This window comes from Silene latifolia, chromosome 4 (assembly GCF_048544455.1).
Source record: "Silene latifolia isolate original U9 population chromosome 4, ASM4854445v1, whole genome shotgun sequence".
NCBI lineage: Eukaryota > Viridiplantae > Streptophyta > Magnoliopsida > Caryophyllales > Caryophyllaceae > Silene > Silene latifolia.
In genome coordinates, this window is record NC_133529.1 from 104460693 (window position 1) to 104475913 (window position 15221).

At 35.3% G+C, this 15221-nt stretch overlaps 1 protein-coding gene across 1 annotated transcript; it reads right to left on the reverse strand.

The window, feature by feature from the left end:
* Positions 1 to 457: 457 nt before the first annotated feature.
* On the reverse strand, positions 458 to 9128 carry LOC141653697 (pre-rRNA-processing protein esf1-like). The gene is made up of 8 exons (XM_074461536.1): positions 8396 to 9128; positions 7939 to 8013; positions 7052 to 7503; positions 4769 to 4931; positions 4446 to 4574; positions 3946 to 4080; positions 1278 to 1741; positions 458 to 1007 (listed from the first exon to the last, which is right to left on the reverse strand). Exons 1-8 carry the CDS (start codon positions 8840 to 8842, stop codon positions 683 to 685), a joined length of 2190 nt encoding a protein of 729 aa, XP_074317637.1. The 5' UTR covers positions 8843 to 9128; the 3' UTR covers positions 458 to 682.
* Between the last annotated feature and the right edge of the window lie 6093 nt (positions 9129 to 15221).

The following is a 15221-nucleotide window of genomic DNA, read 5'->3' on the forward strand; positions in this document are numbered from 1 at the left end:
AGTATATCAAATTTCAACCTCTGGACTTTAACGGTCATCTTCAGTTTCCTTCAAGACAATTCTTTCATTAGTCTCCCCTAAGACGGGGCTTTGAGACCATTTTATAGCCAAATGTGATCACTTTTGGAAAAAAAGTTTTAACAATAAAGCTGGAACACTAGCTAGACCATTATCCATTGTGGTTACACTTGACCATAAAATGGTCACAAAACCCTGTCTTATTGTTTCAGACGGCACAGAAAGTTAAGTTGGCATAAAGAGCCTGGTGGTGTTAGATTAGTGGATAGTCCTGATATATTTGGAGGGTTACTAGCTTACTATGACTAATTTATAACACATCTATAATTCTCATTTATCATTTTTTGCTTGTTTTTTATCTTCTTGTGACAAAAGCAATTGACGATAATAATGATTAGTATACAAGGTTAAGAGGACCTGATTGCAGAGGCAAAACAGCTCATCAACAAGACACTGTAAAAATGGCATTCCCTCAAATTTTCAGATTTCAAGAATCAAAATGACTGACAAAATCTTCTGGCAACAAGCATTCTCCGATGTTGGCGGAGAGTTTTATATACATTTTCGTTGTCAAAAAAGTTTTACTCAAAAGATTTCAGAAACAAAAATAATTTAATTGGAACATAATAATAAGGAGCAATCCCACAAGAAACTGGTGTGAGACCTAGTTACCAATTGAAATATTTAAAATATGATGCCGGGCCTTTTTTGTTGCTCGATCAGATCCCGGAAGCTTATGCTTTGTTCCGGAGATTGATCCATTTGACTCGGTCTTATTTTTTCTCTTGACAGTAGACGGCACAGAAAGCTGCTGAGCCTTCATTTTAATGGATTTTATCATTGCAGACAGCTCATGCTTATCCTTTTGAGATGTGCCAGCCGTATTCTCGCTTTTTTTCTGAATAGATGGTTCCATAGGTTCTACATTTTCATGCTCTTTGGAGGTCTTCTGTTGAGTATGAGCCAATTGCCGATAGTAAGTAGCACTCCTGCAAAAAATTGACAGAAGCACTTCATCAATTTACAGTTATTCTGACATGAGTGACAAATGATGATCATGGGGAAAGAAGGGACGCCATCGGGCGCTTAGTGGATAGACAAAAGGCTTAGATTGTAGACGTTTGTTCGTAAAGGAACTGGCAAGAGTCTCGCATTTATGAGACGATGTTACGTGTAAGATTAATGCATTAACAATGTAACTAAATGAGAAACACACAAAGGATATGGGTTGGCCTCATGTCAGACAAAAGGGAAAAAACCTTTTGAAGTTTGGGTCGGTAGGATCCAAGGCATATCCAGGATTATTGAAAAGAGCAGAAAAGCGAGGGTCATCAACATGAACTGTAGGTAAATTAGTGTCATCGGGAGTCTCTTCGCCTTTCTTCCCCTTAGCCTTCTTATGTTTCATATTGTAACCCTTCAGCTTTTTATTTGCAACATTCTCATCAGCAGCTAATAGCTCGAGCTCTGCTCTACTGGCTTCAGCTTCATTCTCTAACACCGTCTTTTTTTCCTTCTTCCTTTTGCCTTTACCATCCTTCTTACTATCATCGTCTGATAAAGTTTTTGTTTTATTTTTCCTAGCAATCTTTTTCTCTTTCTTCTTTCGGTGATAAGACTCAAAAACAGTTTCTTGTCTTTTCTCCTTCTCAAGAATTTTCTTGTTAATATCTTCTAGACCTGTTGCAAAAGTGACTTCCATATTTTGGCTTTCATCATCTCCCTCTTAACCATCATGATAGAATCAAATAGTGTCGGCCTAATTAGGTAATTTTAGTTGAATAAACTTGTCATAAAGCCGGTTTTAAATGTTAATCGTGGTATTTTCCGGTGATTCTACTTTTGTTGTAATTTGGATCATGTGAACTTGTTGGTGGTATTTACATCTCAAGGTAATTCAAGTACTTCATATTGGTAAGTTGAGATGAATGGATCATTTTGTACAAACCGACTCACAAGTCAAACCCGAGCCACGGTCAACCAAGGTGAAGAAGGAGAGCAAAAGGTAAGCCAAGGGAATACGTTCAAAGTCAAGAAAAGTAAGCTAATGGAAGATTTGGAGCCTTGGCAAAATACAAACAAGAGCCAAAATGAAGAATTGAGAACTCGGTTTCACAAGGGCCAACTTCAAACGCGTATATCTGGAGTTCTAGAGCTCGTATCGACGCAAGGCCAAGTGGAGGTGAAAGCTTGTGATCTTAGTTTTCCAACGGTAGGTCGCATGCCTTATTTGACCAAGAAACGAGAGAGTTATGGCTCTCGCAAGTTGCTGCCACAGGAAAAACCGCAGTCTGCCAAAAATAACGGCAAGCTGCCATGGCAGATCCAAGACCACGGCAGATCGCCGTTTTGGCTGGAAACGAGATTCTAAATTCCGTCATATGTTCCTATTGAAAGCCCATTTTCCTATGCCTTGTTTTTAGACTATAAATACATGTTTTGCATTAGGTTTTGGGAGCCTTTTTTCACCTCCTTACCATCAAAGGTTATGCTTTGCTTTCAATCTCGTAATAATTAGACCTTAATCATTTCCATTTTCATTGTAATCTTTCCACAAAAATTGGGTTGTAAGCAAACTATGGAAGGCTAAATCTTTCATTACTTGGTGTAATTTGATCAAAGTATCCAACTTTGATGTTGTAAGACTCCTAAATCTCTCTCAATTTATCTATTGTTCTTTCCTTTGTTCTTAAATTCTTATGTTGAGTAGATGAATGTATGAATTGATTACTCTTGCATCTTATTTACCCAACTATTGCAAATTCTAGAGAAATGGTTTAATCTATCTAGAATTGTTTGGAGCAAACTTGTTGTATGTTGATTTGGTTTAAAGGATTCATATTTCAAATAGGAAATTACATGTCTTTTCTTGCTAGCATGGTTTAATCTAGTAGGATTTGATTCTAGCTTACATCTCTTGGCAAAAGCTTCATGTTCAATTCTAGTTTTCATTCATGGTTTAATGAGTTGTGGTTGGAATTGAAGGACTCACATATATGGTTTAATTGTGTGTGTCAATTTCTTGAGATGATAGTATTGGATAGATAACAATAGAGAGAAAAGAGTCAAACTTTGTCATTGTTGGATTACTAAGAGAGAATTACACCAAGTCTTTCCCATATTTGATTGTTGCATATCTAGTGTTTGTTGTTTTGCTTCTATGATAAAAATTGCATCTTTACTTTTCCTTATGCTACTTCAAAACCAAACTTTCTCCATTTATGTCATACTACATGTTAACCATTGTTCATAATCATTGTTTTTTGATAAACATAATTAGTAGGTCTTGATTAGTCCCCACTAGTCGATAATTTACAATTCGGAAAATGCACGCGGTGCCCTTGAACTTTGATGTTTTGCCCGAAATACCCAATTTTTTGATCCGAAAATCTTTAAGAGGCTATAACTCGTGTTTACAAGCTCAGAAAGTAACGATTTTTTTTTTTCAAATTGATTATCTTTTCGAGACCTACGACTTGAAAAAAAAAATTGTCGTGTTTGGAATTCGTGACCAAGAGATATGGTCACTCAAAGTTTGTACGGTAAAAAAAAAACTTTGACGTACAAAAACTCCTAGCCACGGGATCCAAATACGACAATTTTTTTTTTCAAATAGTAGTTCTCGAAAAGATGATCGATTTGAAAAAAAAAATTATCACTTTCTGAATTCGTAGACACGAGCTATAGCCGCTTAAAGTTTTCCGGAACAAAAAATTGGGTATTTCGGGCAAAATTCGTAACTTCAAGGGCACCGCGTGCATTTTCTCTTTCAAGTCTTTAGCTTAAAAGTCCTTCTCTTGGGATCGACCCTTACTTGCACTATATTGCTTTATCCATTAGAGTAATCTAGGGTATAGTTTGGCTTATAAATTGTTAATTTGGTAGTTTAATTCTAGCATTTAACGACCTAGTCTAATTTTCTATCACATCACCAGACGGAATCAAGGCACGTAAAATCTCAGCTTTCTTCTTTTTCTCAGAAGGATTTTCATCGCCAGTCTCATCCTCGTCACTCCCGCTCTCAGAAGATGCTAAATACTCGCTCGATTCCATTTCAGCCAACTACAGAGTAATATACCCTAGTTAAAAGGGGAAAAGGTTCCCGATTTTCAGTTATTACGATAAAAAGCAGTAAGAATAAAACAATAGATATCTACTTCTAGCATAGAGTACCAGACATAAACTAACCGAAAAGCCATGCACTGATGTACGTTTATCATAGTTTCAAGATTCCTTTGTCATAATTTATAATCCACTACGGATGACAAGGAGCAAATACCTATAATTTACTATCTCATTCCACTTAATCTCCCCTTTATTCAAATTTCTCATTGCAGTTGAGGGAGTAGTAGATTAGTAGATAGACAGGTACTGTGATGACTTGACAGCCAAAAGTTTACATTTACACACAATAGCAGATTGCTAACCTGCTTTTTGCTGAAATTACGTCTCAGTGTTTTTACACGATGTGGTTCATCATCATCCCAGGAATGAACTGTATTGCTTTGTTGCAGTGCCCGAGTTTGAAAGTCTAAACCCTCATATTCTGCAGGAGCCTAATCATCATGTGATATAGCTGTTAGAAAATATCCAAAAACCATAGAACACCATATCCGTTTCTCTACTGCGGTCTGCTACCCAACTACAGAAGTATTATTTCTTGAGGAATTAAAAAATGCTGATTCTGTAAGCAAATTTTATGTGACGGCGTGGAGGAAAATCTTAATTGAATTCAAAGCTCATAAATTACCTCAGTAGCAACATCTCGTGGTTGATGTTTAATTTCCATAGAATCAGGTATAAATCTCAGGTCCAACACATTTGATGATCTTTCAAACTCAATCCCATCACAGGCTTTATAAAGGTAATCTGCAGTGGCAACAGAATCACAATCCACTACAGCATAGTAATACCTGTAAGAAAAATAAAAACATTTGAACATACCAACAACTGGTGGCGCAATACAGCATGAGGAACCTCGAAGAGAACAGCAACTTAGCAAAATAAAGATTGTATATCTCAATCACTTGTAAGCCTAACATTAAAATGTAACAATTGATACTAATGCAGTACATGCAAATACGGGACAGGCAAATAGGATTGATGTGGCACATGGGTTGAAAAAGTCTACTGAAACCCATGGAAAAGACAGTCGTGTTGATGTAGAGAAAGAAAACACGAGTTTCGTACTCAAAGACCACTTGTGGGCTTAGCCATCTGTGACATGAGAAGTAATGAGACAATCACAAAAAAGTTGGAAGAGATCATCTTCAATACTGTATTTTCCTTTTCAATATTGCCTTTAAAAAACTTGTAACATATCTACGTCAAATGAATATACGACTCTAAATTCAATAATAAAAGAGATTTTCTAAAGAAAAAAGAAATAGTTCAAATGAGGGAACAATATAGCCTCTAAAATAACAAGTACACGAAAACCTATTAAGAGAACCTATCTTAAAACCTTGTTACTATAATGAATCCCCTATTTCAAATTCTCTACTCCCTCAATCTGTTTGATTTTCTGCGATAAATCAGTGAAGTAGTTAATCGTAATTCGTTGTCGAGTCCAGCAACATATCACCTGGAGTAGGCTGCACCAATTCGAGGAGATTTGTTGCCCAAACATTGTTCTCCCTTGTACTAAAAGGTAAGTTTCAAGCTGATGGTTAGGAACATCAGGAGTATGCAATATCTTAGCCACGATAGCGAGCAAAATAGTAACATCCAACTCCGAAGGAACACTAATAGTAGCATGACTAGCATTTACAGCCTTAATGTGCTCATTATCCAATTTCAAACCAAATATAAGGGTTCACGACATGCATCTTCAAATTTTCAACCGACCTCAAAAACATTGATTCTTGCAAGTTAACTGTACGCCTTTCTTTACCAACGAGATCCACTCTCCAAATGTCATTTGTCAATACATGAAATACTCGGTCTATCCAACAAAAAGTCGTAAAATGGCTAGAAGTAGTGTTTCCAAGTGACGGACTCATCTATTCTATAAGAACGACCCATGCTTTTTTCTCAAAGTTAACTCTCTAGGTGTCATACCCAAGTACGAGTGTCAGCTTCAAGTATCAGACATGGGAATGCAAGGCAATATAAGTCTCAGAGTAATCTAGCTTATGAGTAGTCAACCTCGTATACACCAATGATATGGCCTGAAACTTACGGAAACCTTACTCGGTATGGTTGACAACAAAGAGGGGAAAAGAGCAACTGTAGATCAAATATTTTGATCATTTATGAGGAGTGATATTAGGCAAGAGAGGGGAGAGAGAAATACAAAAAAGAGAGCAAACTTCATTGAACATAATCAAATTACAAATCATCCATACACCAGCAAAGGGAAAGAAAACTTGTTAATCACCTTACTAACCTTTCAACTGTATTATCAATGGACTAGAGTAAACAATCTCACCTTCATAGTTCATATGTCTTAACCTTCAAAAACTACGCAGCATAATATATTATTCCCCAGTCACATGAGGCCTCACCTAGGCTACAGTACGTTAAGAGACACTGGATATCTATCAGAGGAGTATCTGAATATAGCAGTACCCTTCTGCCTTGCCAGTACAGCTAAAAAAACATTGTCCCCACCCATAAAGAGGCAATCAGTTGAACTGTGACTTGAAGGGAAAAAGATACTCCATACTAAGGCACTTCAGCTAAGCAATTGAGTTGGTCCATGGAGAGAACCGTGCATGAGAAAAAAAAATTCAGGCATTGTTTTGATGGAAGGATTTAGAGCGGAAGAGAGGGGACAAGGTTCCCCAAGTTGTTAGAAAGTGTTGGTGAGAGGAAAACAGAGGGATACATTTACACTACAAGTCTAATAAAATCCCTTCACCATTAGAACATCTCTATAGGAAACATCTGTTGGGAAAATGACAATAATACATTCTCCCACCCCTAAGCCCTAACCTACAATCCCCCATCCTCATTTTTATGTATTCAAACAAAGAGTAAATATATAAATAAATAAATAGGATACGCAGATAATGGTGTTATATTCAACTACCTTAGCCTACTTTTCTCATAGGCACGCAGCTTTTCATTATATATCTCGTCATCATCGGCATCTTCTTCATCATCGTCAGCAGCATCTTCATTTTCACCTTTATCTTCACTATCGATACCCACATATTTTTCATCCCCAACTACATCTTCATTGTCACTAACCCCATCTTCATCATCATCAGCAGCATCATCTACATTTTCATCTTCACTGACCTCAGCTCGATCTTCATCATTGTCACGGACCTCATCCGTATCCTCGTCATCATAGCTGGTCTCATCCGCATCCTCGTCACCCTCATCCCTTTCCAGTACATCCTCAAACAACGCAACCGGACCTCGGACTGCTTCCTCTTCCATTCGTTGAATCCCAAAATCTGAAGGATAGACTGCAACAGACTTTATTTGTCCTCCTTTAGGCAGCCATGAGCTCAGCATGACATACAAATCAACAGCCTGAAATACACCATGAGATGGAAGAAAGAAAACATAAAGTAAACTGGTGTGGAGCATGTATTTGTACTCAACATTTATGATCACGTAAGAGACACTTTAACCCTATGCTTCACTGGTAAGAGTTTGGAACAGTTCAGAGTCCAATTCAATAATGGGTATATCCTCTGCATCAAGGATCACTTGAAAATGAACTAAAGAAAACGCATGAACAACGCAAACATCAGACAGAGTAACTTTGAATTGAGTATAGCAATGCAACACTAGGTGAATTTCAGAAGAAGTGTGGACAATGGTAGAGCTTCAAATATAGGTAACAAAGGCACATTGCTCCAAAACTCGATCTCTCGCTTTGTTGTGATGTAATGAACATTTACCGTTTTAATTTGCAAATAAACCATAAAAAAGGAGACATTAAATACGAGAGGAGCAAAATACCGTGACTTGACTCCAATCCATATTAACAACAGACAATCTGTGTGTTTGTTTCTCAATAACAGGTACATCTTCCATCTGTTCCAAAAAAAAAATCACACTTTTATCACAACTCAAATTCTACAACGAATTAGTCTCGCACCAGTCAGTATTATTGTAATGCTACAAATAGATAGTTTCAACCATCAATCTAAAGTATGGCCTTGCAAAAATCCACCTTCATCGATCTATATCGGAGATTAGCAATAAAAGTAAGACTAAATTTATCAACAAACGACAAGCGATGATCAATAAAGTCTTCAATTTAAGACCTTTAAATCGACATTACTTAAAATTACGATAATTTTGATCATATGATTAAAACTTGCTGAAAATTACAACAATTTTAGGACATTTTGCCAAAAAAACTAAAAATAAAAAAGCTAAACAAATGATTGGGACGGATGGAGTGAAAATTCACCTCAACAGACGAGTCATCATCTTCAAACAACTCATCAGCATCAGTATCAATATCGGTATCAGTAGCATCAGTCGGCTCAAACGACTCACTACTCTCACTCTCTTTCTCTTCTTCCAATTTCTTCTTCATCATCAACTTCGTCTTCTTATTCGCCGCCGCCTCGGAATGATAATATCTGAGGAGCTCATTTTCCGAGCGAACCTTGCGCTTGCCGCGCTTATCAATGGCGGCGGAAGAGATGGCGCCGAAATTCTTGTTGGTGAAGATGGTGTTGAAACGAGAGTCAACTTTGACTTTGGCCTTGTTCTTGGGAACATTCTGGAACCTTGGGTCATAGTGCGCCTTCGAAAACCGTTCATCTTTGATTAATTTGTTTTCCTCTTTGCCAGCGTTATCTCCGCTATTATTAGCAGCGGTTTTTCTCTTGTTCTTGTTCTTCGACCCCATTGATTCCCGCGAATTTCCAAGTGAAAATTAGGGATTTGAATGAACACAAAATCTCATTGAAGACGGCACGTATGACGGATACCATTTCCTCTCACAAATGACCCAAATAGAGGAGAGAGGGAAGCACATTGGGGTATCCCACCTTATTCCCCTATCCGTTTTGTGAGTGGCATTACCCGTTACTGCTCCGACCCGTCTTCAGCAAGACGTTGAATGAATTGAGTATTTAAGTGGCGCCAGTCCTTTCGATTTCTGCTTAAACCCTTCCTAGGGTAAATAGGGTTTACGTTTTTTTTTTTCCTCACTTGGACGGACATTCCAAATTTCCAATAGGAGACCAAATGTATTGTAAAACCGTCTATCAGAAATAGACCTCTCAAAATATGAGCCAATCCGTAAATTTGATCCAACGTGATTTTCAGGGTTATATATCCGTAATTCTTGAAATGATGACCCGTAAATCTGATCCACGTGATTTTCAGGGTTATATATCCGTAAATCTTGACCAGTGACCCAAAAAGACCCGTTATTTTAGGGTCAAAACCGACCCGACACGTTCGAGCCGATGGTCAAAAATAAATTCAAAATATTATTAAAATATTAAAATTTTTATATTTTATTTGAAATAATAAATATAAAAAATATTATTTTTAATCAGAAAAATAATTTAAAAGTCAATTTTATATAATTCTTATATCATTAAATAATTATTTATTATTAAAAAATTAATATAATACTCCGTAATATCATTAATAATAAAAATGACTTAATTTTAAATAGTATGTTTTTTAACAGAAAAATGATAAAATAAAAGACGACATAAATTTTTTCTCTCCGACCCTAATCGACCAAGACCTAACGGGACCCAAGCAACCCGATCCGTTTGACAGTCTAATCAGGATTCAGGAGACATGCTCTTTCTTCGTAATGTGTCCAACAAAATGGAAAAATACCTAAGCTCTACAAAATATTGCCCAATAGACGATAAGTTAAAAAGAAAGGTTATTTCATAGGAATAATCCAAACTATACCTCTCATTCTCATATTAATCCATACTAACGTTTAACTCTGAGCAAAATCCGAACTATTGACTCTTTTATCTTTCATTGGACTCAACCTAATTTTGACCTGTTATAGCCGGTAAGGTTTCAGGTCATAAGGTTGTGGGCCCTATTTTTTTCTTCTTCTTCACGCCTAATTGTTTTCCAGTTGTAACTTTACCAAACCCAGGAAATCATATTTTTTTTCTTCTTCACTAAACTTAGCCTAATTCTTATTCTTCCTGTAACTTTAACCAAACTCAGAAAATCCTACTAAAATCCCCGAATCAAATTTATCAACACCCAGAAACCACCACTAATCAAATAACCTAAATACACATATACTAATCAAGCTTCTCTCTCTTCTCCTCTTCATCTTCTCTCAATCACTCTTGTATGTTTATCCCAAATTTAAGCCTAATTTCATTCATTAAAGGAATGAAGTTAGAAAAGAAGTAATCAAATTGGGACTTGAGGTTCATAAGATATCGTTTTTAATGAGATGTGAGAGGTTTGGAGCTATTTTATTTCTCTTTGATTCAGTCTGTTCAACTTATAATTTTGGGGTTCACACTAATTTTTTAATAATCTCACATACTACATACGGAGTATTACTTAAAGCTTGGTGATCTGGGTTCAATGGAGAATGCTCAAATGGTGGTTGTTCCAACTAATATATTTATATTTTGCTTCATTTTCATTTTGGTTGATTTTGTCTTGTTTCTTTGTGGTTGACGATTGATTACTCTTGGTTTAAACATTAAGAGATTTTTCCGGGTTTTTTTCCTTTAATTTGATTAAGGAGATAAATGGAGTTTTGTTTTGTTAAAGTGAGGAGATAGAGGGGGAGTAATTTCGATTGATAGGTTATGGGAACCGGTTGTGCAAGTCTCCTTCCACAAGTTCAATGAAAGATAAATGAGTTAATAGTTCATATTTTTCTCGGTTAAACGTTAGTATAGATTAATATGGGAAGGAGATATATAGTTTGGATTATTCGTATGAAATAACCCTAAAAAGAAATACAACTCAAACGTACATAAGTGCTTCTATTTATTTAATTTTAAACTAGTTTAGATCCCGTGCATTATATGCACGAGACTTCAAATTTAATATTTTTATAAAATTACTTATATAATAGGATTATTTCATGAGAATAATCCATCTTATGTGTGTCATGCAAATAACACTTCATCCTATTAGTAATTCCAATTAAATCCATACTATCAACCATTCTTCCCATAACAAACTCACTTAAAATGACGACCGGTTACTTTAGGTTAATTATAATTATAATTAACAAAATCAAATCATCCTTCCTTTTATACACCCTTATTCCACCACCCTCTTCTAATTCACTACAACCACCAAGCTAACCACAATAATCACTCTTACAATCACCCTTCTATCCTCCCCAAAACCACCGCACTCCGCACTCACACCCTCACTTAAACACCACCATCGCACACCACCAAAATCGAACGAGATCCACATGAGGCCATCGAGAGTAGTGGTTGTAAAGAGGCAGGGAAATGAACGATGGTTAGGAAAAGAGTGAAGCTCATAGGAGTGACCAGAAAAGATAAAAATGGAGATGCGTGATGGTTGAAGACGACAACGGTAAGCGAGGCGGTTGACGGCGAGGACAAGGGGCTAAAAAATAGATCCGAGGAATGAAGGGTTGAATATTGATGGTGATGATGCATTTAGTGGTGGTCGGAAAAGATGAAAATGGAAGTCGCTTATGGGTGGCATAGTTTACGGAAATAGAATAGTGGGGGTATTGGTGTTAGAGTAGATGCAGATGGGCCGTGAAGTGGGCATAAGAGTCGTGGGTGATTGTGGCGGTGGTGATATTTGGCGGCGTAATGGTGGTTGGGTTGGTGGAGGGTGAAGCATGAAGGGTAGAATAATTATGGAGGAAGGTGGAGTTAATGGAGAATGACGAAGTGACTTTTTACCTATAAATAACAAGGGTGACTGTTCTTCGTGTGGCCGGTCTTCTCGAGAGTGTTATGGGAAGAATGGTGGATAGGATGGATTTAATTAGAATTACCAATAGGATGGAGTGTTATTTGCGCGGCACCCATAGGATGGATTATTCCCATAAAATAATCCTATATAATATTAGTACCTTCTTGTATAAATTTCTCATCATTGTATTTTGCTTCGATAAATAAAAGTTATAATCGAAAATTATTTAGGAGAATTGAGTAATGAGTTGAAATATACTTTAATGAAAATATTTTTATCGCATAAAGCTAATGAGTTTCAACTAGGTTTAGGACCGTGAAATTCAGGATTTATCTGTTTTAGTTTTGATATTTTTATCGTATTGTTAATATTTGTTCGAGCAATTAGTTGTTGATCCATTTAAAAATATACAGATCTTGAAATACATAGAACTTAGTTAGTTAATACCTTATTTCTTTGACAACTTTGGTTTATTTTTTTAAATCGAATCCTGCAAATGACAATATGGTAGATACTAATTTTGAGAAACTTGACAACGGAGCAATGACAAAGACGACTCATTATATATGCGTGTGTTTTACTCCGCAATATAATAATTCCGTATGAAAAAATCTTCAATGACGCCTTATAAGGTTGTAAACTCAATAGTTCGGTATAATCATCTCCAAATTATTTCCAGACCTCTCCATCAACCCTCCCATAGAAATATCTTTGAAATCTTATCACCACGTGCATGCTTCAAATATTATTTACATCCGAAAAACATTTATTATATCGATAGAAAAATATTAGATACGATTCAACGGTATGGTCGGTATCTACTCCATGTATTATGAATTAAATTTTCATTTCAATTTCTCAATAATATAAAAAACTATATTCCCTAAATTCGAATTCCAAAAGGTTCATAAATTTTTTTAAGTTTCTTATTACTATTTCAAGAATTTGATCCATCTCTTGTTATACTTATGTCCACGATCCTATATAATAATAAAAATAGTATTAACGACTATAAAATAATATATTCCGGTTTTGAAAAAAAAAACACATAAACTTAAAAATATACGGATTAGAATTTAGAAACCATACTATTTAATATTTATCTGAAAATTCACTTTCGATTCCTTTTAGTACGCTTCCTTTTAGTACATGCCTTGATAATAGTTCATATGAAATGAAAAAGAAAAATATATGTTAGATATGATTATACTCATGAATACAAAAATACAAATTCAAATAGGTTGATCGGGAAAGCATAATAGTAAAATTACACAACAATATACGCTTAATAACAAATTTAAAGAAATATTATAAGATCTCCATTTTGAGATCAACGATCATTTTATAATGGTTAAAAAAGCATAAACCACTTAAAAAAGTAAAGTAAATTTTATAGAAAAACAATCAAAAGGTGGGAGTTGGAGAAAACTTAAATTGGAAGAGGAAATGATATAATTAAAATGATTAATTATTGTCATGATGGTTCAAAAATAAATTGTGAAGTTTTAAAAAAAATTCATTCAATTATTTGTACTTATTTGTTTACAATTAGTTATGAGAGTAGGTTTTTTTGTTTTTTTTTTAGGAAATTATGAGAGTAAGTTTTATGTATTATTCCTATTTTGACATAAAAAAAAACACATAAACTTAAAAACATACGAAGTAGAATTTAGAAATCATACTATTTAATATTTACCCGAAGGTTCACTTTCGCTTCCTTTTATTACATGCGTTGATAATAGTTCATATAAAATGAAAATGAAAAATATATGTTAGAGATGATTATACTCGCGAATACAAAAATATAAATTCAAATAGGTTGATCAGGAAAGTATAATACTCCCTCTATACCACACCAATGGTAACATTGATTTTTTCACACTTGTTGAGATACGTTTTGCAACATGAATATCTTTAGTTACACATTATTAAAAATTATAAAAAATTGATATTCTTATAGCATTCATGACGATAAATCAAACAAGATATCACATGACTATGTTTTGTCTTATAGATTAAGAATAATATCGAAGATTCCCTACGACCATGAATAGTGTCAAGATTCTCAATGTTACCATTGGTGTGGTATGGAGGGAGTAGTAAAATTATACCACAATATACGTTTAATAACAAATTAAAATAAATATTATAAGACTTCTATATTGAGATTAACAATCATCCATTACTTATCGATTTCTACCTTACGTTTTTTACCTTTAATTTTACCTCGTTTCGTGCCTTTTGTATTTCTTCCCTCTTGATTAGCCACGTGATGGTTTGCCTTATTGTGGACGCGGCGAAAAGCGAAGCAAGCTTTTCTTTTGTTGCATTTGTGAAGTCGCCACCAATTTATTGTGGAAAATTGAAAACCGTTCGAATACCTCGTGCCATGTCAAGACACAAAGTAGTGACATGAACACCAAGAACTCGTTACCCTTAGCATTCTATGTCTAGAATGACTCGTGATGCCAATGAACACGGATGTTCACAGAGATCTGGAGTAGGGGTGAGGGTACGTATTAGGAAGCTCTTTTGATCGAACACCTAATCCCGCCCGCCTCGATAGCGGCCTCTACTAATGATTAGGGAAGTTATCTATACTCGATATGCTGTCGATTATATGCATGCGATGCAACATCCATTAGATTAATCCTAGCATGTGAGAATTAACTAAGTCGGTTATCACGTAATTTAACATGCAATTGAGTCGAAGTAGGAATTTAAGATCGATTACATGTGAGAGCATACAAGCAATACGATAAAAGAAATACAATAAAAATACAATAGAGCAAATTACAATAATTACATTGGATTATCGATTGATTTATGTCGAAAATACATCTAAAACGGATAATTTGAGAAAAGAAAGAATAAATAAACAAACAGATATTAGGTGATAATACGATTAATAGTTAATTAAATACGTAAGCTAATAAACTAAGTCAAGGCAGAAACGGGGATTCAGGGACAGAAATCAACTGGGAACAGGCGCAGCAGAGCTGCGTCCATTGGAAGAGGCGCAGCAGACGCTGCGTCTGTTCCTAAGCTCAGTTCTGGCTGTGAAGCCGGAATTGCAAATTGTTAATATTCATTGGTGATTTAAGGAACGATTATGGACACTTGACTCAGATAGAAGTAATTAACATATTATTTACATGTGAATTAGGTCATAAAACAGTAAAACATGGGCAAAAATAATTAGGATGAATTATTACAAGATTAAAAGAGATTAATTATGAGAATTAAACAAACTAAACAAATTAGTTAGGTTAAACAGGTTATTAAGACGGATTAATGATGGTGACGATGAAAAACAGATGCAAATATATCAAAGATGAATTTGGAGACTCAATATGGATGAATTG

Bases quoted from the DNA above. Each gene is read 5' to 3' on its own strand.
- LOC141653697 (XM_074461536.1), bottom strand. From the start codon at position 8,842: ATGGGGTCGAAGAACAAGAACAAGAGAAAAACCGCTGCTAATAATAGC. The intron at 4,575-4,768 runs GTAATTTATGAG...CATGATGATTAG, and splicing joins CACGAGATGTTGCTACTGAG to GCTCCTGCAGAATATGAGGG. The intron at 4,081-4,445 runs GTTAGCAATCTG...ATTACTCTGTAG, and splicing joins GTAATTTCAGCAAAAAGCAG to TTGGCTGAAATGGAATCGAG.